The sequence below is a fragment of the Candida parapsilosis genome, contig 005809 (genome assembly GCF_000182765.1).
Source record: "Candida parapsilosis strain CDC317 annotated contig 005809".
NCBI classification, from domain to species: domain Eukaryota; kingdom Fungi; phylum Ascomycota; class Pichiomycetes; order Serinales; family Debaryomycetaceae; genus Lodderomyces; species Lodderomyces parapsilosis.
In genome coordinates this window covers 2,888,923-2,913,257 of record NW_023503281.1, presented here as the reverse complement: position 1 = coordinate 2,913,257, position 24,335 = coordinate 2,888,923, and the positions used below count along the sequence as shown (strand labels likewise).

Below are 24,335 nucleotides of genomic sequence, written 5' to 3'. Positions count from 1 at the left end.
AACTTGTGGGCTCCGCTAGTGATATATAAATGCTCCTCTCCATCTGTTTATACCTCCTCACACCATGTATATTGCAACGCTTTAGTCGAAGAGCTTCTATCGTATGCCGCTTTAAAGCAGAGACAAACCCCATTTTGCGGAGTTAAAAACATAGCTGAGGACGATTCTCCCTGGTCAACCCTGCATGGAACCAACTTTGTCACGACTTTCGTCCATAACTCATCGCAGATTTCATCTTCATTGAAGACACAGTCCTTATTCACAAACACGATTGATTATCATCGAAGAAACGTTCGCTATTGACTTCGAATATCAGGAACGTTTTTATGAAGAAGCAAAGCAAAGAAAAAAAAAATATTTCAAAATTGCAGCTAGAAACGGGAACCTACACCATTTCAAAGATCTATTTCCTCGACCTTCATACCACCGTCTTTCGAACTCAATCAAAGTCTGGATCAATGCATCGAATATGTCAATTGCAATACAAGAGGGTCCCCATTTACACTAAGCGTCTCATCAATGCATCCACCAAGCAACATGTTCGGAACACCAGTACTCATCCTCCACGCAACAATCATCAGCATAATCGTCACCTGAAGATTTCGGATACGTTTCGACTAACAATGTCCCGCTTAGCATCACCAGCAATGGTGTTGACGTCGGCAGTGCCCATGTCAAAAACCACCGCTTCTAGCAGCACCACCACCAACAACAATAGCATCACTGAGACTGGTTCCACATCTCCCGCTCCATCAAATCAATCTTCACACCACATAGACCCCAAACAAGACCTACATGGAATGACACTAAGTTCAGTCTGCTCATTATCAGTTTATCCCACCCCATACCTCGAATTCAATTTACATTTACCGTCGTATACGTCAACCGCATTGCACAACCACAAGTATCTTGCTATTCATCTTATGCCACCAACGCACCAAAGTGCCAAAACTTGTCGTGTGTTCGCCAAAGGCGTCAAATTGAATAAGCGCGGCACTAAATGGACCAGTAGCGAACCAGATGCAAAAGCAGTAGTGGCCAATGACAGTGACGGTGACATCAAGAATGACAAAAATGGTATCGTTGATTCTTGTGAAAATTACGATGACGATGACGATGGTGAATTTTTCCATGAAATGACAACTCCATTCACCGATTTGGTCGAAGGGCGGGATTATACATTCATCAAACGAGAACAAGATGGCATCGCAATACCAGTCTTGACTCATGCTGAAGTGATTTTCACTTGCAAAGCCACACATAATTTCACCATTGATGATCACGAAATCTGGGTTGCTCAAGTGATCGATATCATCAATAGTAGTACTGGTAAAACGGGTGGGATCTTGTACTTCAATAAAGGATTTCATAAAGTTGGTGAGTCGATATCGGAAGAATAACTTGTACAGTATAAGTTACAATCATTAGCATGTGAATAGAGTATACAGAGCTACGATATACATTTTTACGCTTAGTAAAACAAGATGAAAGTCATCAATCTATTCAAATATTCAACTATACTCTACCTCCGTTGATCTTCTATGACTCATTCATCAAATTCAATCAATTCTTGTCTCAACAATTCAGTTTCGTGCAAAATACGAGGAATGATTGTATCAAACTTCTCATTGGTTTTTTTAATCCGTTTAGCAAACTTGTTCAAAATTTCTCCCCGTTTTAAGTTCTTCAATTCCAATTGAATCAGCTTCAATTCTTCTTGTTTTGATTCATAACGCAGAGCCAATTTTTGAATCTTTGTTGATAAATTAGCTTGTTCTTGTTGCAATTTAGTCAAATTGAATTTATACCCTTTTAAACGAGATTCGTATTGAGCATATTCCATTTCCAATGAGTTGATCTCTTGTACTTGAGCATCTTGTTTTGATTTCAGTTGTTGTTGGAGCTGTTTCTCTTCTTGAGTCAAACTATCAATTTCCGATTGAATACAATCGATTTCGTTCTCCAATTGCAATACAAGATGCTTCAATCCTTGAATCTTACCATGTACACGATTCTCATTCACTGGTTTGGCATTGTTGTACTTGGAGATTTTATTCTTGACTAATTCAATGGAATTTTTCAAATCGGAAACTTTTTTGTTTTCATCTTTTTTGAACTTTTTCAATTTGAGTTTTAAATCGTTCAAGTTTGTCATTGTTGAAGTCAATGAAGTTTGCAATGTGACAAGTGAGGATGTTTCTCCACTGGATTTGTTGATAATTTCATCCTTGCCGTTGGTAGTGTTGACCAAGAAATGATTGAGCAATACATCATTGTCTAAAATCTCCACTTCATATTGAAACAATGGCGTTAATCCATAAATTGTAACATAACGTGTGCACGATTCTTGACCAAATTTAAAGTATGACCAATCGACATTGTTTAATTTGATTTTCAAGTTGGAAACAGTGTCATTGAATAACAATTTCAAAACAACTTTACTAGAATCAATGGCAACAACGGCAATCGGCAACTCCTTACTGTCAACATCGCTACAAGCGACAGCCCCATTCTCATTATTCTTTCTCGTTGGTTCTCCGTTGAACAAGTTGGGGTTTTTCAAAATGGCTTTGCATGCAGCTACAATTGACCAAAATGGCTGAATAATGATTGTATTCTCAACAACAGTAACATTGGGTGATATTGTCGTTGTAGTCAATGATTTGGACACTGGAGTCTGTTTTGATAAAGTGGTGACAGATGTTGGTGACGAAGAAGACGTTGACGCAACGGTTGTAGGTGCTGCAATTGCCGATGTGGTAGACGACGATGATGATGCAGCTGCAGCAGTAGATGTCACCGATCCAGACATCGACTTGACAGTACTTGTAGACGCTGCTCCCAAAGCATATGGACTCAAATTGGACACAGCAGAAGATCCCACACGAGGTCTCGATAATGATGTTGCTCTCATTCTATTTTTCAAATTTGTCAACTTGCTATTGAATGGAGAAACGACAAAATTTTCAAAGTTTTTATAAGCAATGGCATTCCAATTATTCTTTGAGGATGATGCTTGACTTAAATCAACTTCAATATTCATCAATCTATTCTCATCCACATTAACAGATATCTCTTCATTGACACTGGGTATTGAATTTTGAACAATTGTTGACTTTTTGACAAAAAAAGCACGATTGATGATATGAATGGATAGGAATAAATATAGCTGAATCTTGTACTCATTGAAATTCAAATTGTTAATGTATGAAATATTAATTGGAATAATTTTCGATGCAAGATTATTAAACGATTTTAAGGATGACAATGTCAATGGCGATGAAGTTGTAGTAGTGGCTGTGGCTAAAATGGCGGCGGTGCTAGTGTTGTTTGATGTAGTTGTTGTTGGATTAATCGATACTGATGCAAATTGAAACCAGTTCAACAAGTAGTTGATATAATTGATAATTACAAAGCAAAAAATTGCATTCATTAAGCTATTGTTGAAAAAAGTTCGTCTTCTGTCATCATACTGAATCTTGCTAGTGATTTTTTTGTTTGAAATTGAATTGATATAGTATATCGATGATGCACCAATCAACTCGCTTGAAACTATTGATTTCGACAACATAATCAAATAATTGAAATAACTCTTTTTCTTGATAAACTTTACCAATGTCAAATAAACAATTGAATCAATCAAGGCAACTTTTGTTGCTGAAAATGGTATATATTTGATACCTTTGAACACGGGTCTTTGAGACCTTGGAAGCATGAAATTGATCAAAAACTTGCCACCCATGAAATTTGAGCCCAAAATTAGATACATGATGCAAATGAGCAATGACACAGTTTGAGGTAATGATAATGTGACAAAGACAAGTGATAAAATATCGCGTAAACTGGATGAATTAGGAAAGATTGACGATGGTTGAGGATGATGATGGTGATGATGATGGTAATGATGGTGGTGCTCAACTGCAGGGGTTTCCGATGAATCATTGGTCACCGTCGTTGTAGTTGAAGTTGCTGGTGTTGGTGTTGGTAATGCTCTTTTCTCCCCAACAGACTCGACACGTCCGGCATTACCTCCATTGCTACTGACTCCATTCTTTCCATTCAAGTGATAGTGATGATGAAACGAAGTTGGTTGCGACTGTGAATGCATACGTGATGATGATGTTTTTGAAAACACTGATGACTTATTGTTTGAAGGAACCGAGGTCGAGGAGGTTGAATGTGATTGTGGTTGTGATTGTGATTGTGATTGTGACTGTGACTGTGACTGAGACGTAACTGAAGACAGAGACCTCGATTTTCTATTCACAGTGGTCAGTGTTTGATGCATTTAATCATGTATATATATGTATTTTTGATTGAATGGATTCAAAATTTGGCAAAACCAAAGTAAGTAGTGGAAGTGTAGTAGATATCTCCGCGTGTATGTGTGTGACTGTATTGCAATGAACCTATTCAATATTCCTTCTCAAGTTGACTCTATGGGTCTTTATCTCTTTCACCAAGGAAGGTTCATACAAAGGTTTTTGGTATTTTCAGAAAGTTTGCAAAATTTTTGGCTGCTTTGCTTTTGCTTTAATTTTTTTTTTTTTTTTTTTTTTTCAACTTCGTTCCACTCAATTCTTATACAGAAGAGTAAGACAAAAAATATGAGCAGAGAATACTACTGTAGGAGGCTGTACGATGTGGACTAGCGAGGTATGTGTTGACAATAGATAGTAACGTAGCAAACGCATTCATCATACTTCAGAGTTAAAAAGCAGATGTACGATGAGAGTTATGATATGTGTTGGTGTGCACACACAATTTATAGGGGAAACCACTTTGCATCCGTTCATCAGTACTATTTTCTTTTGCTCCTATTTCCGCTCTCTCGATTTTTTGTGCGCCGTCAAAATGCGCGACATTGAAGAAAATGTGTCACTCGACACTAGTAGGGGATATCGTTGTGACGCGACAATATAGAAGACGCGTGGAGAATCTTTTTTTTTTTCGACATTGGCCACGATTTTCTGTGTTAGACTCAAGAACAACCAAAAAAGCTTGTAAGGGAGCACTCAGCGAGTCTTGTGCACATAGGCTTGATAGCTAAATGTGGAATGACAAGATTGTGGCTTAAGTGAGTTGTCATCTGCGGGGTAGCTGCGAAAGAACTTGACCCAATGAAGTATATTACCTTTGAGGAAACACTGTCATCACCGTAACTGTAATGGAGTGTCCTACCTGCTGAAGCTAAAAACCCCAGGATATATTATGTCATTTTTGTTACGAAGCAAAGCTTCTCCAACATATGTGTGTGAATATGGCTTTGTATTTATAGCTTGGAAAAGGGTTCTTCCTCATGGCCCAACAACACAAAACAAAAAGGAAAAGTATAGTAAGATACCACCCTGCCTCAACCCACATTCAGGTAGTAGGACAATAACCGTTTAGAGTTAAAACTAAAAATCTTGAAAGAAGGTAGAGCAAAGCTTTAAACTTGCATTACGTATGGAAAAGATGCGGAGGGAAAGTTAAAGTAGAAATTCCCTATTACTTCTTACTTGTTAGAATAATAAAAACGATCCAGAGGAGAGAGAGCAAGACTCTATTAATTGGTGCTTTCATCATGAGGGTTGGGCTTAACCTCTCTTTCAAATTCTGTGATCACATTAGTGAGCTACAGAACCATGCATTTACCTTGTTGCAAAGTACAACTCTCTGTAATCTTTTTTTTTTTCTTTTTTTGTACTTTTTGTTACTCCCCCACTGGAAGAATGCAAGAAACAAAAACAAGAATGGAAAAAACCGTTGGAAACAAAAATGAATTAAAGAATATGATTTTGAGTTTCAAAAATTTTTGTAAAGTTTTTGTTCTTTTTTTACGACAATAATTGTCATTTTTTGTGACGTAGTATTTGCCGACACTGCTTCGAGAAAAAAAACGAAAAGAAAACCGTTCTTTTTTTGTCCCTCGGCTTAAACCGAATCAACAATAGAAAAGAAAAGTGGGGGGGGGGGGGGGGTTTGGGGATGAAAAGATTATTTATTAGTACAATATGTTGTATACTGGAAACACAGCGTTGTATTTCATCACATTCTGCCAGTAGTGACAACCCCAGAATCTAGTTTCGTTAGGCTATTGCTGCAATTGATGTATTATAAAAAACAAAATCGGGATTTCACAGAACCCGAACCCCCCAAAAAAAGAAGTTACAGAATCGCGAAGAGGATCAAAGTGCCGTTGAGGTTGTTATAAAGCTTTTTTTTTTGTGTACATACATATTTTCAAAAAAATAAGTTTTGCGAAAGAAGCAAGTCCAACTTGGAAATCATCCCTCTTACTCAGCTCTAAAATTGGACAAAAAAGTTTTGTTGACTGTCAGTTGAGAGGGGAGACTCCTACTTGTTGAGTCTCTCGTATAGTTGGAAAAGTAATTTTATTGCTCCATTTTATAATGTCTTTCTAAAAGGGAAAAGTAGTGACACAGAAATTAGAGGAAAAAAAGTGCGACACACACAAGATCAAATTCATGACACTAAACTTTTTTTTCTTCTTCTTTCGTTCAGTTTCATAGTGAATTTTTTGGACTTTGCATTACTGTACTTTTCTTTTTTATTTTTTGATAGTTTGCTTTGTGCTTGTGACAAATCATTCCTCGAGGAAGTAGTGTGTGTGCGTGTGTATGTGTGTATGTGTGTTAGTGTGTTAGTGTGTGTTTCCCAATGAGTATGTGTGTTTGAAGAGAAACGGTCAATAAACATCCCCCACTATTTTTAGTCTAAGTTCTTATTGGTCGTCATAAAATAGACAACATCAAACAGATTGAGCAATAGCACCGTGTACAGTGTATAAAAACGAACAATAGGAATTTCAAGTTAGTACGCGAAAATATAAAAATACAAAAAAATAAAAATGGCGTTTCTGTTGGAGTTGTTGTTTTTGGTTACAAAAAATAGCAACCATAGTGGACAAAGAGAACAATAGCAAACAGAAAAAAAAAAAAAAGAAAAAAAGAAATTACAATTTAACAAAAGTACACTACCTCTTCTCAAAGGGGAGAGCTCTTCAATGGTTGTTTGTTTCATGTGTATACACTAGACTCATGGACACTGTCAGCGTCATAAGGTACAAGTCAAAAGGCTAGAGCTTTGGAATCTAATACATTGACTAGTTGTAAATGAATGAAGGGTGATCGAGTAGTGTAGCGTGTACAAAGCTGTATTACGAAAGAGGTGTGCACAAAGGACAAAAATAAAAAAGAACGTGAAAGCAAAAATTACTAAAAGTTTATGCGAAGAGGTTTAAAATTGAAAGAGTTGTCTGCAATACCATTTTTGCTCTCTTTTGAAGCTCGCTTTACCCTATTGACGGGATGCCATTGATGTAGTGGTTAAGATAGACAGTACGCCAGTAGTGGTGGTGTTTGATGGGGATTGTGGTACTGTTGAAGCTGATGCTATAAATGTGAAACTCATTTAGTTGGTATTTCTTGTACTACTTTTTCTTTCCCCGTTTACGACACAAAATACAAAAAGAAATTTATACAAAATTCAAAATTCATTTTTGTCATTCATTTTTTATTTTATTCTTTTTTTAAACTCGTACTGCCTCCCTGATAGATAAAACATCAGACAACACAGAAGACTCTTTCTATCCAAGGTCTATGATATGTGTCACAGTTGATAGAGTAGGTCCTACGCCTGGTTTACCTGGGTTAGTACACTACTCCCTTTTACTGGGTTCGAATTGAGTAGTATACACCAGTGTTTGACAATCATCGTATAACATATAGGATGTTTTGATTTTGTCCCTCTGAATAAATTTAGGTCTCTTTTTTTTTTTAGTGTCGTTTTGTCTTTTTTTTTTTTTTTTTTTGTTTCCCTTTTTGCCACCCTTTTCGACAGCAACTTCACCACCTCCTTCCCTGTTGGTGCTTGCTCCTGTACTTTTCTCGACTACTCCCTTCAAAACCATCTCACCACCCAAAACCACAGTTGCCTAAGGAAAGTTAGCCCCCAAGTCTAAAACAACCCTAACCAAGTAACAGGTCTCAGACAATATTACACAGATACACGCGGACACAAAAGAACTAGGGAGAGCATTGTACTGCATGCAGAGAGCATTACAAACAATTTTACTAAACAATTTTGGATTTTTGTGAATTGAAAATTTCAACAACCAAACAGGAAAAAAAAAGACAACTTCTCTTCTTCTTCTTCTTCTTCTTCTTTTGCTTCATTTTTGCGAATCATTTATCAAGAAGACAAAACCACAACAAAATCTTCATCAACACAAGCACACAGTACTACAAAACACTTTGAGAAATAAACACAACTACGTATCTCATTTTACTATTGTGCCTTTTACATCTATCGAAGTCAAACTTGTTTACGCGTGATAGACACTCAAAACTAATCACTACAATTCACTATCATTACTATCATCATCCTTCAAACTCATTGAATTTTTTTGTTTAGACTTTTGGCAATTTTGATTTTTGGGTTCACAAAAAATTTTCTTTTCTTTTTTTTTTTTTTCAACTTCTTTTTTCTTCATCGTTGAATAAAGTATCACAATCAAAGAACAAGGTCGGTTTTTTTTTTTTTTCACTTTTACCCTGACCTAACCATACACATATACACCCATCAAAGAAGGAAAGAAGCTTTGGTACTGAAACTATCAACAGGTACATTTTCAAAAGCGCTACACCAGACGTTATCAAAGAACTGCTGAGACTTGTCCCAATTTATTCTTCCTCATTCACAAGTTTCTCGTGCCCGATATCTTTGTTTTTGTTTCTTCTTCTTTAGTTTGGAAGAAGGATTATAAAGTTATTGCATGAAGATCCAAGTATTATTCAAGTCAACTCAAACAATATTGCAAGTTCTTTATCAAGTATGAATCAACATTTGAAATCTTCAGGTACTCCAACCACTAGTCACTCTACTGCTGGTGGTGCCTCTGGTGGTGCTAATGATGATGGTAGTGGCTTACACTCACATTATCAACAACCTAACTCACTTGGTGGTGGTGGCACTTCTTCACTCCCTCAACAACATCCAGGTGCTACTGCTGGTGGTGCTGGTGGTGCTGCGGGAGGTGTTCCTTCTGCTTATGGATATGATGCTTCCGGTCACTTGAATGGTGCTACTCACTTGCAACCACTTCAACAACAACCAATGCAACATTTGCCTATGCACTCACTTCCTCAGCAAACTCACCATTATCCAATCCACTCTTTGGGCCAACAGGGACATTCTCAGCTGCACACTCCTCAAATTTCTTATCAACAACAACAAGCTGCCGCTGCCGCAGCAGCAGCACAAGGACAAGCCCATTATGGAGGACAAAATCAACTTCATCAACAAATGCACCATCAATTGATGACTCCAAATCCTTACCAACAACATTATCAACAACAACAATTGCCTCACTTGCATCCAACTGCTGGTGTTGGAGGAGCCACTGGAGGACATGACTCTCATGATCATCTTAACCTCCAATTTAACCCAATGGCTTATCAACAACAATCTCAACAACAACAATTGCATCATTTGGGTCACCAAATCCCAAATGTTGCCCAACAACAACAGCAACCACAACAACAAGCGCAAACTCAGCAGCCAACTCCATTGCCACCTCAATTGCACCACCTCTCTCACAATCCTCTTTCTCAATCGGTGCCAATTTCTCATCATCAAACTCCTCAACCAACACCACAACCACAAGGTGCCGGAGGAAGACAACCACGTCAAACTAAGAAGCAAAAGCAGCAGCAACAACAACAGCAAGCCGCTTCTGCTGCTGCTCACTTGCATCTGCATACAGGCAGTATTGATCCAAATGCTCATGACCAAGGATCTCTTGATGCTCACTCTTTGGCTCAACAACATCATATGGAGATGTTGGCCCGTGCTAGTCAAAATGAAATGATGGAATCAGCTGGTAGAAAAGTTGCTCCTAGATCAAGTGATTTGTTTAGAGTTGGACCACCATTTGGTATGATGAAACATCATGCAGCTGTATATTGTAAAGCCAATGATATGCAAGTTTTCCCCATGTTGCATGCAAGAATTGATCGTGGGTTTGAAATGGGTGAAACTGGCACTTGGATTGGATACAAGCGTAACTATTTCACATTGGTTGCTTCATTCAATTTACAAGATTTTGACTTTGGTAGATTTATTCAAAATCAATTTTACACCTATGATAAATCAAAGGGCGGTATGAATGGTAATGGATTACATCATCACCCACATCATCCACGTACCGCACAACCTCATCATCATCCACACCATCCACACCATGCTCACCATGCCGGTGAAACCAGATTGGATATCAGTTATTTTGCCATTCGTTTAGTTGCTAAATGCTCCGATGATGATGTTGCCATTTCATTAATTCAACATACTGCCAAGAGAGATAAAGGTCCACAATTCCCACCACCAATTTACCCAGCTTTGCCCGGCGATTTACCTGATCATGAAACAGTTAGAGCCAGTTGTAATAAGCGTAACAATAACAAGATTGAAAATATGAATAAGATTTTCTTTTTCGATCGTGCTCAATATTATGGTGATTACGGTTTGGATAGCAATAAGGATCATTCAATCTTGCGTAACTATCCTAGTGATTCTATTTCCAAAGTGGCTAGATTTGAGCGTATTCAATTTACTAGTTCAATTAGAGTTAAATCAACTAGTACTGCTGCTCGTTATTTTACATTGTCTTGTGAATTGTTGGGTATCGTTGAAGATGAAGATTCACAAATTCAACCGATTTTGTTGGGGTCAATTGAATCGCCACCTTTGGTAATTAGAGGTAGATCACCTTCGAGTTATCACAAGGATAGAACTTCGGGGTACAGACCGCCAAGTAGTGCTTCGCCTGCAGTTCAGTAAAGAGACAAAGAGAGACTGTGTATGCGAGACTAAGATGATGTTGTACTTTTGATAGAGTGATGGGAGAAAAAACTGAACCTTGTATTATCCAATCCTTACAAAACTATTAATGAACCTTGTTAATTATTAAATCCATTTTTTTTTGTTGTTGTTTGTTTGTTTGTTTATTTGTTTGTTTGTTCGTTTATTTGTTTGTTATACTTTTTATACTTTGTTGAAATTTTACACTAGCTTTATTGATTTTTGTTGTTAGATTTTTGTTTTGTTTTGTTTTGTTTTGTTTTGCTTTGTATTGTATTGTATTGTTTTGTTTTGAACTGTTGCTTGTCGCTTGTTGCTTTGTAATGCTGATATAAATTATTTTATTGGACATGTGTTTCTTTGTTGATAACGTTAGATTGGTACATTTTTAGAGTCGCGAGTGGGTAAGGTCAAACTGTCATTGATTTTGCATGGTGACTTTGCACTTTTGCGGATGCAAATGGAGATTCCGGATGCTACTGACTACAATGCCATCTCATTGCATAGTACTCAGTTGAATAGAGTAAAGAGTATGGCTTGCAACTCAACAACTTATATAAATTCTCAAAAACAAGAAAAGAAAACTCCACAAATTGCACTATTATCAGTTCTTTGAAAGTAGAGGTGTCCGAACAAGAAATTGTTCCCTTGAAACAGTAGATGGCCATGGTTTTTTATTTGTTGCAAAAAAATTCACAAACTGTACAAACTTGATGGATTTTTGTGGCATCCATAATTTCCCCCCCCCCCCCCCCCACTGACTTTCCTCTTCCCCACTTTTGAGCTACCAAATTGTTATAAGCTGAGTGGTGTCGGAAAAACTCTAAAATAAAAATTGGTTAAAGATCCAACGAGTTTAAACCAACAGTCATTCACCTATTTGTAAATCAACAATATCTCTTCATTAGGAAGAGGCTTTACTCCGTTTTCTCCTTTTCCCTTCTACATCACTAGTAAATAGTTATGTCATGTGTAGTATTGGAATGTAGATGCTCAAGGAATGCACTCTTCTTTTGTCACATGACGCGAGGTTAACATCACTATTAAGTCGTATGATATTCTTGGAGTCATTGCACTAGGTGGTGGTGTAGTTTCTTTATTACCCCGGACGAGATAGCCTGCACGACAGTAATAAAAAAAAAAAAAATTTATTAACAACGAAGTAAGAGAAAAAAAATAAAAAAACTTTCAGTGGAGCGAGTCCCTCAATACATCACTTAGAGATCTCAAATAGATTATATATATCCAACACACCCACACACACTTTCTTCCCCCCCCTTGCATAAGTCCCTAGATGTCGGAGAATGAAATAATACTACGAAACCAAGCATCATCGCTGCCGCCGATGCCACTGCTGTTCTCATCGACTCATGAACAAAACGTACCGCCACCACCACCACCACAATCACCACCACAACATCAACTCAGCACAACTAGACTATCAAAGGGACTAAAAAGTTTACTTTACACTCAACCAAACAAGAGTATCCCGGACGACGACGACGACTTAAATGAAACAATCCCATTACCGGGCCACTACTCCAATGATCAATCGACACCAATCAAAAGCATCAAAGTCATTGACAAACAAAGTCTTCATTATGTTCTACTTTCCGGTATCGCTGGTGGGGTAGCTGGATCGGCCGCCAAAACATTAGTTGCACCATTGGACCGTATCAAAATCTTGTTTCAAACATCAAACCCGGAATTCCTTAAATATCGAGGCACGTTTCATGGCTTGGTACTAGCTGGGAAACGAATTTGGTCAAGTGATGGAATGTGGGGATTGTATCAAGGTCATTCAATTACATTGTTGCGTATTTTTCCCTATGCTGCCATCAAGTTTGTCGCTTATGAACAAATTAGAACCATATTAATACCAAGTGACGTTTATGAAACTGCTGGTCGGAGGTTTCTTGCTGGGTCGTTGTCAGGTTTAGCATCGGTTTTTTTCACGTACCCTTTGGATTTGATTAGAGTTCGATTAGCTTTTGAAACGAGGAATTTACATCATTTGAAAATACATCCACAACATCAACAGTTTTATCAAAGTCATCGTGGTCGAATTTTGCAAACTGTCAAGATGATTTATAATGAAAATCCACCAGTTAGACCTAATGATCCCCGTTGGTTGACTATGATGAGAAGAGTTTTACCATTCAATATTCAACGCATTAGTAATTTTTATCGTGGGTTTGCTCCAACTATAATGGGAATGATCCCTTATGCTGGTGTATCTTTTTATGCCCATGATTTACTACATGATATCTTGCGATCAAAACCATTGCGCAAGTATACAGTACAACCAGCAACTAGGACATCTACATCAACATCAGTTAAAACCAAATCGTCAAGAGAATCACGCCCGCCTTTGAAAGCGTACGCTCAACTTATAGCTGGTGGTATATCGGGGCTATGTTCACAAACGGCTGCGTATCCGTTTGAAGTTATACGAAGAAGAATGCAAGTTGGTGGTGCTGTTGGTGGCGGTCAATTCTTGTCGTTTAAAAATACTGCCGGGTTGATTTATCGTGAAAGTGGAATCAAAGGGTTTTTCGTTGGGTTGAGTATTGGGTATATGAAAGTTGTGCCAATGTTTGCTTGTTCATTCTTTGTTTATGAACGAATGAAGAAATTCTTGGGTATATAGAGAGAGGGAAGCAAGGGAGATAGAGGAAGAAGTTAGAGATATTATTTATACGGGTAAACATTAGAATTTACTACACCATTCTCAAAGTTATCTTTATCCAAAAATCTCGCCCATTGGGTGAACTAAATCTATCTACATTAAATTGCAATCAAAACGTCTATAGTTACTCCTCATTCAAAAGAACCACCACCATTTTCTCTTGCCCGGTCTAGTACCAAATTTAGCACTGCTAGCAGTGATATCCTTGTATCCACTCTTGGCCAAGTCCTTGGCTAAATTGGCAGTAGTACTCAATTTATCAGTACCAATTCTAAAACCCCATCCACGCAACAATTTAACTATACCAGGAGTTATGGCCGCTGTTATTGGCAATCTGATGAATATTAAACTCTTGTGTAATCCATAAGCAATAGCAAACTCAGTCCATGAAAATTGACTCAAAATGTATTGAAACATATTCTGATTGGCTTTAGCTGCTGCTTCTTTTTCTTCTTCTTGCTTTTGGTTTGCATTACCATCTTCATCAATACCAGCTTCAATTTTTTGCACTTCTTGTTGATGCTTCAATTCACCATCACTAACACCATATCCGAATGTCTGTTTGACCTTGTTTTCATAATATTGGATCTTATCTTGTCCCATTGAATGAACAAGGACATAACATATGGGTAAATCAATCATTGAAAGGGCCAAGTATACCGCCAAAGCAGGGTATCCGTACTCCTTCATTAACGCCTTGATTCCCTGTGGTTTTTTTCCTCTTGGTGGTGGAGGAGCATGGGCATTGTGAGTTGCTGATGATGAAGACGTCGAGTTGAATCGAATTGATGTACGCTTGAAGGGACTCTTGATTGAATTGCGCAATGCATTGAAGTAGGTTCGCGTGGGGGAGGGTATTGTTGTGATACGGAAAAATGACCGTAATGGAGATACAGGTCTGAATGGGTACATCGTGGGGAGGGGACAACTAGTTGAGTATAGTGTATTCGATGTAGAATCCTCTTGAGGATGAGAAACTTAGATGTTTGAGTTTTTTCGCTTCTACGTCAACGGCCAATTTTCGCACAATGGGATTCTAGAAGGATGATATTCCGGCGACGTAGAAGGGTGCTCACATTGGAGTCGAAATGACTGGATCAATCCTGTCTTTCTATGCTATGCAACTATCAATATCGAGGGCCACCTTGCTTATAGTTTTCTTATGCTCTGTGTAGCTCTACAGAGACATTCGGAGTTAAGACTCCAATTCAAATCCTTTTTTTTATCCTCTATGTACAAACAAACTCTATCTAAACTTTGAATAGTACGCTTCATCAGCATGTCTAGATTTCACCAAATCAATAACCTCTTTCAGATAAACATCCTCTAATTTTTCCCCACCAATCAATACTCTCTTTTCATGTTTTCTTTGCTCATCTTTCGTCATAACCACAACATTTTGCAAACTAATTTCCTTTGATGGATCCCATTTACTCAATGCTAATCTAGTTGAATAGTTTGATATGGGTGATTTACCTCTAAACACTTCTTCCAAGATGTAACTTACATCAGCCATGGAAATCTTGACCCGTTGATCTTCTTCACCGATACGCAATTGCTGTCCTGCCAAACTTTGCAACATGTCATCATAGATTTTGTACCTGTTTTTACCTTCAATTGGTTCCATTGGATAGCCAGATACTGTAGTCAAGATATATGTAGCAATTGCCAAACCAAACATACCAGGCATAGTTCCCAACACCGGTAATATACGAACACGAAAATCCTTCAACGCAGATAATTGATCAACTTCACCCTTGACAATCTCTTCTTCCGCCAATGGTAAAAGTTTAGCCTTTCTTGGATCAGGCTTCTCGGCTGAGAATATAAATGGAATACCAGTGGTTATACCTCTCTTTTTCAATACAATACGAATTTTTTTACACAAGGGATCTTCTTCAGTTTTGGATATATCAGCAACATTGATTCGAGTTGGGTCAGACTTAGTAGCTGCACCACCTGATGAAACAATGGGGATGCCATGCTGATGACAATAGGTCAATAAATCACACTTGGTATCGAAATTATCAATACAATCAATGACATAAGTGGGGTTGAAATCTAGCAACTCTTGGGCCAGGTCCAAATTCCACAACTTATTTTGCACATCAATTTCAATCCATGGTACAATTTGCAACAAGTGGGTTTTCAAACAATCAACTTTGGAAATACCAACATCCGATATCGTCGCCACAGCATGACGGTTTAATGAACTCAATGACACTTGATCAAAATCAATTATTCGTAAATGCTCAACTCCCGAACGTGCAAGCATGGTTGCAACCCAAGATCCAACACCACCAGCACCAACAACTATAATCCTCTGATTTCGTACTTTGGCCATTCCTTCTACAGTGAGGAATGCATAGTTTCTTGCTAGTTGTTCACGAATGAGCTCTTCTGAATATTCATCAGGTGAAAATTTTCGTTGTCTGGGTGGCTGCAAAGTCTTCTTCGTTGTGGATTTCTTGAGTGGAGCACAGTATCTGTGGTATAGTTCCACCGCTGCAGTAGTTATAGCGGCTGTGGCAACCACTGTTAGCACCACGTTTCTTGACATTTGATTCAATACTTTAATTTTGTGCTTATCGAAATCATCTCGATGTAATAATTTTCTATTTTTTTTTTTATTCTTTTACAAAACTTGAGTCGCGCTGATCATCATGATTCAATCTACAATATTGTCTTCTTTTCTTTGAAATATATATTCTCAAAAACTATACAACCCTGCTGAATTGAAAACCCACAAATGAGCAAGCTCAAACTGAAAGGACGACCTCGTTGCAGGTCAACCTACAACTTTGACTTTTCGCCTTTTCTTCCAACGGTACATTTAATCAAACCATTTGGATCCGATGATGGGTAAAACAACTCCTTGTTGTCTTTGATTCCCTTCCATTCCAAATTGAACAAAATGTAGTGCTTGTTTGGTAAGACATAAGTAACAGTAGCAATTTGTTTAACATTGGCCAAAATCTTTTCACACATATTGTACATGGTTGCTTGCACAGATGGTGAATTCTCCTTGCAAAACAATTCCAAAGTGACACCTCTTGCTTCATTGTAGGCACGGTCAAACACTTGTCCATTCTTCATGATATATTCTAATGAACTGACTTGCTTTGGGTCAAAAGTCCAAGTGGATGACACATCAGTCGATAAGATTCTATCCTCGGTTGGCTGCAAAGTAGTGTAGTCACAAACATTGTATCCGTAAAACATAGATCCAGTTGATTTCAAAACAGTTAAATCCTTGATTGATGAAGACAAGGTTAATTTCTTTGTTAATGAGTCGTAAGTCAAAAAAGTTTGACGAGTTTCTGGTCCTTCATGTTTGAATGAATGTGGGTGATCCCTACCCTCCAACTTAATCTTTGTCCACTTGGCTTGAACAATGTAAACTTCAGCACCTTCAACTTGTTCATATTTTGAAGTGAAGTGTTTTGCTAAATGAGCAGCGAACGATTCAATTGGCCAAACGTTGTTATTTTTTGCTTCAACCAAAATGGTGTTTTTAACAGTATCTGTAGGAACAACTGATGAGTTGTCAGCTTTGGTATATGAAGTTTCGAATTTACCTCTCAACAATACTTGCACATTGGCTTCGAGAACATCTTGAATGTTTGGATCATGAGCGTCTTTTCTAACTTTTAAAAACTTGACGTTTGCTTTACCGTAGGAGCTATCGAATAATTCTGCCATTGTATTGTATGAATGTTTGTCTGTAATATGATTTGATGATAGGGGAAAGGAAAAAGCTGAACAAACAATTGTAATGGTGATTTACTGTCCTATTTATATACACTTTAGGCGAACCATATTTTGTTATCAATAATCCAATTTAATTTTGGATAAAGGGGGAGATTATATTTTGATTTCGCAAAACCGCGCGATGTAGTTCGGGTTAAAACGAAGATTTGTTTTGTTTCTGTTGGCGCACTGCGGAGAATGCCGAACGTCAAGACACACAATCCAAACGGCAAGTTCCACTTCCTTCTCCTCCACTGGTGAAAAAAGTCAGACCATTTTTTTTTGAATTACATTGTGGCTAATGCCGATGCAGTTGTTTTCTCATTACTACTATATACTCTTCTTATCAGTAACTTCTACTGCTTCACTTGCATTGGTTTCTTTTGACTCTGGTTCCTCAGCAAATCTCAAATTCTTAGTTCTCGAAGGACTTGTAGCTTGTGTATCTACCCCAGTGGACTTGACCGAATCAGTTATGGTTTCCAAATTCTCCTCAATTGTGGATGCTTTGGTGTTAGTATTGGTGTTGGTATTGTTGCTGTAGATCAACTCCGCAGTTCTTATCCATCTCCTTCTTCTTGTATATTTGGAAAATGTGTCTTCGGTAGATGGCTTCTTCCATACATTATCGTAGTAAATGTACCCCTCATCCGTTGAAGGATTGGCTGTTGTCTTTGATCGCTTGGAACTTGGCAAAGTTATGGCCCCATCATTAGTCAAATCCAATCTCCAAGTCTTGTCTACCCACCTCCAAGTTGCTCCTTGTAAATTGGGGTCGCTCGACAAGTTTGTATCATCAGTTGCAGCATTTGGAAGTTTGAACGTATCGATTGAGCTGCTTTCGTTCAAAAACTCATCAGTCCAAGGCGTTCTTTCATAAGATAACAAGTTTGACGTCCAACCAATTCCAAGCCATCTTCTTTGGTTCTCATAAATGACGTAGGTAAATCGAACAGGTTTGTTTGATGGGTTATCGACATTCTCGTTCTTTTGTACCTTGGCAAATGCAGCTGCAAATAACGAGTTCTTCCTCGACTGTGATAAATCCAATCCTGTCAAATAAAAGGAAATGACTCTAGCAGCTTTGATCTTCCAGACTATTCTCCTAATCACGACAGAATAGGATGAGTGGTAAGTAAGCAAAAATAACCCCGTAAACAACAATACGATACGAGGCTTGATCAATAAGAATGTGATTATCAAGTAAATAGGAGTAAGGAACAATGTTGTAAACAAAAGTCTCTTGATATCATAAGCAGTCAATGATAACGAAGTGATGGGAAATATCAACATATCTGCCTTGATACAAGTTGCAGTCAATGCATGAACCACATCATCCAATGTGGGACTCACTTTTGTTTCCTCAATAATCTTTTCATTCAACAATGCAAACAACGTAATTACACCCACAATTATCAAGTGACCAAACCATGTCACCAAGTTTTCAAAATACAACACTGCAAAAGCATATAAACTCACGAGAACAATATTTACCCAGTAATCCTCATTAGTCCAAGTGGCAATTGCTAGTAATTTATTTATAATTAATAAATACGGGTATGCTCTGACAAGAGCTTTCGACACAACTGGTGGAGTGGATGACAACAATGGCGAGGATTGTAGTTTCTTGTCTTCAGAATGTGACTTGCTTTTGGATGATTCATCGGTGGAGGCAAAGTTGGCTCTCAACTCACCACTTGTGTTTCCAGCATCTGCTAGAGTGTTGGCAATGTTGTCAAGCCGTGATTGAGTATCCGAATTTGATCTGGTGGTGGGCTTTTTTGCGGTACTGTCAGAACTTGACATGCTAGATATAAGTGTGTAGTAAGAGACGAATTGAATAGATGGATTGGATATGGATTTTTTCAGGTCCCTAATACCTGAATGCGACCAACAATTTGTACTCTGTAGTCACTTGTAAGTAGTTGCTGTTGGTAAAATAAATAATGTTGGGGGTTTTTATCAATTGTGATTTTTCTGTTGTAAGCGCAACCAAAATAGCCTGTGATATTCATCAAACGTTGAGTGGAGTTTACATACAATGTATAACCACAAACGTATCACGCTTATATGATATAGACAATGAATTTCTCCAACATCTTATCAAAAGAGATCAACAAGCGAAAGAAGCAGTCACATAAAAGCTTCAACAAGTCCAAAAGAGTAAAACACAACCCAGACAAGAGTTTTGGACTACGGGATGAGAGAATAGATAAGCAAAATGAGGATGGTGCTGTAGAAACAAATGAAGCGAATCCGAACGGTGTTATCACAGATTTATCGCCAGATGCTGAATTTGTCTTGTCTAACCCCAGGAAGAATGAATTGAGCGAATCCGAAATCGATGAAAAATTGAAACAGTACAACGAATACGACAGCAGCTTGACCAAGGACGACAAATCGAGAAAGCTACAGTACTTGTTGCAATTAGATCTCCGAAATAAAAAGTATAAAGATTGGCTTGATCAGGAAGAGCCGTTTTATCAAGACCCGCTGAAGCAAACCATCACCCTTAATTCCATAATCGAAGCAGAACAGAATCAACGTCAATTACGAATCCAGATCCGGGTATACTTGAAAGAAATCATTCGAGAATGGGATTCACAGCATAACAAGTCTGATGAGGATGCTTCACTACTAAAAGAAACGAAAAAAGGAATTGTTAATCTCTTGTACAAGTTGAGGAGTGGCAAGATCCCAACAGAAGCACTCGTTTCATTGTCAACTATAATCTATTACCTACAATCAAACCAATTCAATAAAGCCAATGAAAGTTATATGAAATTGAGCATTGGTAATGTTTGTTGGCCAATTGGTGTTGTTAATGTAGGAATTCACGCACGAAGCTCCAGTCTGAGGATCACGGGAAGTAAGAATGTCAGTAACATCATGATGAACGAATTAACACGGAAGTGGATCATAAGTGTCAAGAGGCTCATCAACTTCAAGGAGAGAAGGTACAATCAGTCTGGTGTATAGCGCTACCGATAATTTGCAGCCGATAGTAACATCGCACAGTATATTGTAGCTCTAGTAGTGGGAGTTTCGATAGCTTTAAATGAGTTACATATGTCCTTCTGTTTCGTCTTCTATGCTCCACCTTGTTTAGCTCAATATAGGTGTTTAACTCGGTAACCTTTTAGGGCTGAGCCCTAATTTGACATTCACACGACCGTCACTATCAACAGAGAAAAAAAAATCACCACGAATCCTTCTCGTAATTTGGGTGAAAAATTAAATTCTGATAACGAAACCTCTGTTAACCATCCACATACCAACCTACACTATACAACAATGGCCAAGGAAATCAAAGACATAAAAGAGTTTGTTGAATTAGCTAGAAGATCAGACGTCAAATCAGCTATTGTCAAAGTCAACACCAAGATCAACGCCAATGGTAAAAAGTTTAGACAAACTAAATTCAAAGTCAGAGGTTCTAAATATCAATACACTTTGGTTGTCAACGATGCTACTAAAGCCAAGAAATTGCAACAATCATTGCCACCAACTTTGAAAATCACCAACTTATAAACGACTTGTTGAATGGAGATTTGAATGATGATGGGAATGTGTGTAACACTTTTTTAATGGAATGATATATAATTTTTTTTTGCATTACTAGAGAGAACGGAGCGTTGTAATGTAGGAGAACGAACAAGTACAAACAAGGAGATTTGGACGAGTAATTGTGTTTTGGATTAAGAGCTTTTGAGTTTGGACCATTGGACGAATGGGATTTGTTTTTACTCAAGTTTGTCCAATGTGAGCAACAACCCAAACAGCTCTGTTCAGTGACCAGTCTCTGTATCCTTAAACGGAGTGCTCTGAATTGTACAACTGCTCGATTTGTAATCCTCTTCTCTCTTGTGTTTTCTAAATTTGATCATTAGATTAACACACCTGACCGTATACACCTTATTGGAACATGTGTATCCAATCTTCTTCTGCAGATTGATAATTATACTTCCCTCAGTACCGCCCACTAGACCTACTCAATACACGTAAGTTAACCTTCAAAAAACGATATCTACTTGAGAAATGTTTTTGTGTTATATCTCATTACAGTATATAATGAATCTAATCAACCAACTTGCTATAGAGAAGAGGTCTCTGCTCAAATAACATCCTCCATTTCCTCATCATCATTGTCCCCTTCCGCTTGATCTTCATTCTCCTTACCTTGGTCGTCATCATTGAGTCCTAACCTTGCTGCTCTCTCAGCATCCCTTAATTTTCTGTATTCAGGCTTCAACACCCATTTCGAAGTATAGGGACCTTTTTTAATCAATATGGCAATTGAATCCAATGATTCTTTGAGGTACGATTCCGGTTGCTTTGTTCGTTCTTTTAACCCCTTAATAGACCAGTACTCGTACTCTTCAAACAATCTAAACAACAAGTCCAATAGATCTTGTTTGGGCATTCTGATGGCTCTACCATCAGCTTTATTCTTGGGTTGAGTAGATTTAAGAAACACAGAAGTATTGTTACCTTTGATTGAAGGGCCAGCATTTGATTGAATAACTCCAGGGATCTCATTAAGTAAAGTGACTTTTGGTCGTGGCGGACCTTGAATATTAGCATCACGACTCTTGATTAATGCCGAGTAGTTTTGATCTCTTCTTGACGGAACAATAGAACAATCGTGAACAACTTTACCCAAAAGACTAGTCTTTTTAGGAATGGTTTTAACGAATGGAATGTACTTTTTAACTGGTTGTCCATCGGAGCCATCCCCATTCTTTTGCACTCGGAAATATTTGAATTTTCTTCTTGGCTGAAACTTTTTCTTCTTATCGTCAGTTTCTTTCAATACTGGTTGTTGGGGCATTTCACCAACTTCAGTCAATTCTTGTTTAAACTTCTTCAAGTTCTCCTCTGTGAAGGCGTAAGAATTACGAACCTGCGTATTGAGCATTTTGATATCATATTCTTGTGGGATATCAGCTTCCTTCTTTTCTAAAACAAGCTTTACTTCTAGTTTACCTTTGGGGTCTTTACGAATTTTAACATTTCCTAGTTGATTGCCTTTCTTCATTGATTCGGGATCATTCCATTTCTCCATCAAATACTTGGGCAACTTCACAAGCCACACTTTTTGATCACCTCGGCTCAAGTTCATATCTAGTGATTCATTCTCTTCTAAGTAATCTTCTGGGTCAGAGAGGATTGATGGGTCTTCATCAAATTCACTCGTCGTAGAAGGAGGGGCGTCGTCAGTGCCATTTGTTGTTGTAATGCCAGATTCTTTCTTGGGTTCAGGAGTTTGAGTGGGCTTTTTGACGGGACTCGTCTTGGCTGAGCTCATAGTAGATAGGTTAGAGTGATATGCAATGGAGTGTTGCGTATGTGGAAACGAGTGAGTGATGAGTGTCCTTTCCTGCCCTCGATAAAGATAAGGGAAGAGTAAGGGGGTGTCGTAACTTGAGTGCAATGTTTTCAAATGGCAAAGAAAAAGAAAGAGTTGTGTCGCGACAAAGGAAACATATTTAAAAGGGTCTCACATCGTGACCCAACATAACCGTCACCATTGTACTATGATCTTCTCAGCTCCGTTGTATATAAAGGAGAGACATTGCGGATATTGCAATGATACTAAACAGGACTACTATGCATTGGAAAGCCAAGCAAAAGCAGCATCAACGGGGACACAACAGCGTGGCAGGGACAAGCAATCGATAATGGTGGGGTCTACAATTACATCAATGACGTGTCAGAACTATGATGAATTGATAAATCAGGGATTCAGACGATCAGGAACTTTTTTATACAAGAGTGATTTACTAAGGACGTGTTGTCGCTTGTATACAATTCGTACCAATATGTCATATTTTAAACCAACAAAGAAACAACGCAAGGCAATCAACAAGTTTATTAAAGAGATTGTCCCTGATGAATCGCAATTGAGCCCTGTGGTGAAGAATTCATTCAATTTGGATCGATTGGTGGAAGCACAATTGAAATCAACGACATTTAAAATCGAGTATGAACCATCAAAGTTTAGTAAAGAAAAATTTCAACTATACAAGAAATATCAAGTGGCAGTACATAATGATGATCCCGATGATATTACTGAGAAATCATTCACGAGGTTTCTTTGTCACTCACCATTCACAAGTGATGAGATACGCGGTATTGATGCGCAATGGCAAAGTCTTGATGTTAACAACTGGTCCGTAAATAGTCAAGAGAAAAGAATTGGTCCTACTCATGCATGCTATTATCTCAATGACAAGCTAATTGCAATTTCCATATTGGATTTCTTACCTAGTGGGATATCATCAATATATTTCATTTGGGATCCCGATTATGCACATTTGTCATTGGGGACTATTCTGGGGATCAATGAAGTTCAAATGTGTCAAGCATTGGGGTTTGATTGGTACTACTTGGGATATTATATTGAAGATTGTGACAAGATGAACTACAAGGCTAAATTTGGAGGCGAAGTGCTTGATGTTTGTAGTGAGACGTTTTATCCCATAGAAGATGTGAAGCCATACTTGGCAAATGGTCGATTATTTGTTATTGGAACCATTGGTGAAACCAAACAGGGGAAAGAGTCGGAGTGTGAAGCTACGGGGCATGCTAAATCTGCAACAATTTGTGAAGTTAATTATAATGCAGCTGAGGATTTGTATGGTGGGGAAGAGGTTTATGCTAATGCAAAGAGAGAAGCTAAGCAACTACTTAGTGATTATGATATAGGTAGAACTGATGAGTACAAGTTGCCACAAGTGATGCCGGGGTTGATTCCATTACTGAAGATACTACTGTGGTTAGATGAAGAAGTCATTGATGAAGACACACCAATCAAGATCAACATGTTTGGTGGGGTACATAAATTCCAATTTGGCAAATTGAATCATGAAGGAAGGGGCTTTTACATTGATTGTATTAGATTGTTTGGGTTAGAAAAGATGCAAAACTCAACCATGATCTTACAATAGGGGACAAAATCTCACAAGAGAATGATGTTGTGCTCTTTTCTGCTTTATCAATTATCTTATATTAATATATACTTGAGATGGGA

General features: G+C 38.0%; 12 protein-coding genes across 12 annotated transcripts; 6 read left to right on the top strand and 6 right to left on the bottom strand. All coding sequences in view use genetic code 12, as the record gives it.

Annotated features, from left to right (window-relative positions):
* Positions 1 to 623: 623 nt before the first annotated feature.
* On the top strand, positions 624 to 1,400 carry CPAR2_213660 (uncharacterized protein; the record flags this gene model as incomplete). The annotated part of the gene is made up of 1 exon (XM_036810343.1): positions 624 to 1,400. One exon carries the CDS (start codon positions 624 to 626, stop codon positions 1,398 to 1,400), a length of 777 nt encoding a protein of 258 aa, XP_036666889.1.
* Positions 1,401 to 1,546: 146 nt separating this feature from the next.
* EMC9 (Emc9p) lies at positions 1,547 to 4,288 on the bottom strand (the record flags this gene model as incomplete). Its single annotated transcript, XM_036810342.1, has 1 exon — positions 1,547 to 4,288. The coding sequence occupies one exon, from the start codon at positions 4,286 to 4,288 to the stop codon at positions 1,547 to 1,549; it is 2,742 nt and encodes a 913-aa protein (XP_036666888.1).
* A 4,550-nt stretch (positions 4,289 to 8,838) lies between these two features.
* Positions 8,839 to 10,842, top strand: NDT80 (transcription factor; the record flags this gene model as incomplete). The annotated part of the gene is made up of 1 exon (XM_036810341.1): positions 8,839 to 10,842. The coding sequence occupies one exon, from the start codon at positions 8,839 to 8,841 to the stop codon at positions 10,840 to 10,842; it is 2,004 nt and encodes a 667-aa protein (XP_036666887.1).
* A 1,315-nt stretch (positions 10,843 to 12,157) lies between these two features.
* On the top strand, positions 12,158 to 13,513 carry LEU5 (coenzyme A transporter; the record flags this gene model as incomplete). Its single annotated transcript, XM_036810340.1, has 1 exon — positions 12,158 to 13,513. The coding sequence occupies one exon, from the start codon at positions 12,158 to 12,160 to the stop codon at positions 13,511 to 13,513; it is 1,356 nt and encodes a 451-aa protein (XP_036666886.1).
* A 174-nt stretch (positions 13,514 to 13,687) lies between these two features.
* NAT2 (Nat2p) lies at positions 13,688 to 14,464 on the bottom strand (the record flags this gene model as incomplete). The annotated part of the gene is made up of 1 exon (XM_036810339.1): positions 13,688 to 14,464. One exon carries the CDS (start codon positions 14,462 to 14,464, stop codon positions 13,688 to 13,690), a length of 777 nt encoding a protein of 258 aa, XP_036666885.1.
* Positions 14,465 to 14,798: 334 nt separating this feature from the next.
* On the bottom strand, positions 14,799 to 16,112 carry CPAR2_213610 (tRNA threonylcarbamoyladenosine dehydratase; the record flags this gene model as incomplete). The annotated part of the gene is made up of 1 exon (XM_036810338.1): positions 14,799 to 16,112. The coding sequence occupies one exon, from the start codon at positions 16,110 to 16,112 to the stop codon at positions 14,799 to 14,801; it is 1,314 nt and encodes a 437-aa protein (XP_036666884.1).
* A 233-nt stretch (positions 16,113 to 16,345) lies between these two features.
* On the bottom strand, positions 16,346 to 17,254 carry CPAR2_213600 (uncharacterized protein; the record flags this gene model as incomplete). The annotated part of the gene is made up of 1 exon (XM_036810337.1): positions 16,346 to 17,254. The coding sequence occupies one exon, from the start codon at positions 17,252 to 17,254 to the stop codon at positions 16,346 to 16,348; it is 909 nt and encodes a 302-aa protein (XP_036666883.1).
* Positions 17,255 to 17,632: 378 nt separating this feature from the next.
* CPAR2_213590 (peroxisome biogenesis protein) lies at positions 17,633 to 19,108 on the bottom strand (the record flags this gene model as incomplete). The annotated part of the gene is made up of 1 exon (XM_036810336.1): positions 17,633 to 19,108. One exon carries the CDS (start codon positions 19,106 to 19,108, stop codon positions 17,633 to 17,635), a length of 1,476 nt encoding a protein of 491 aa, XP_036666882.1.
* Positions 19,109 to 19,384: 276 nt separating this feature from the next.
* Positions 19,385 to 20,281, top strand: CPAR2_213580 (mRNA splicing protein; the record flags this gene model as incomplete). Its single annotated transcript, XM_036810334.1, has 1 exon — positions 19,385 to 20,281. One exon carries the CDS (start codon positions 19,385 to 19,387, stop codon positions 20,279 to 20,281), a length of 897 nt encoding a protein of 298 aa, XP_036666881.1.
* A 315-nt stretch (positions 20,282 to 20,596) lies between these two features.
* On the top strand, positions 20,597 to 20,833 carry RPL38 (60S ribosomal protein eL38; the record flags this gene model as incomplete). The annotated part of the gene is made up of 1 exon (XM_036810333.1): positions 20,597 to 20,833. One exon carries the CDS (start codon positions 20,597 to 20,599, stop codon positions 20,831 to 20,833), a length of 237 nt encoding a protein of 78 aa, XP_036666880.1.
* Positions 20,834 to 21,416: 583 nt separating this feature from the next.
* Positions 21,417 to 22,610, bottom strand: CPAR2_213560 (transcription factor IIF subunit; the record flags this gene model as incomplete). The annotated part of the gene is made up of 1 exon (XM_036810332.1): positions 21,417 to 22,610. One exon carries the CDS (start codon positions 22,608 to 22,610, stop codon positions 21,417 to 21,419), a length of 1,194 nt encoding a protein of 397 aa, XP_036666879.1.
* Positions 22,611 to 22,839: 229 nt separating this feature from the next.
* CPAR2_213550 (arginyltransferase) lies at positions 22,840 to 24,252 on the top strand (the record flags this gene model as incomplete). The annotated part of the gene is made up of 1 exon (XM_036810331.1): positions 22,840 to 24,252. The coding sequence occupies one exon, from the start codon at positions 22,840 to 22,842 to the stop codon at positions 24,250 to 24,252; it is 1,413 nt and encodes a 470-aa protein (XP_036666878.1).
* Positions 24,253 to 24,335: the final 83 nt, after the last annotated feature.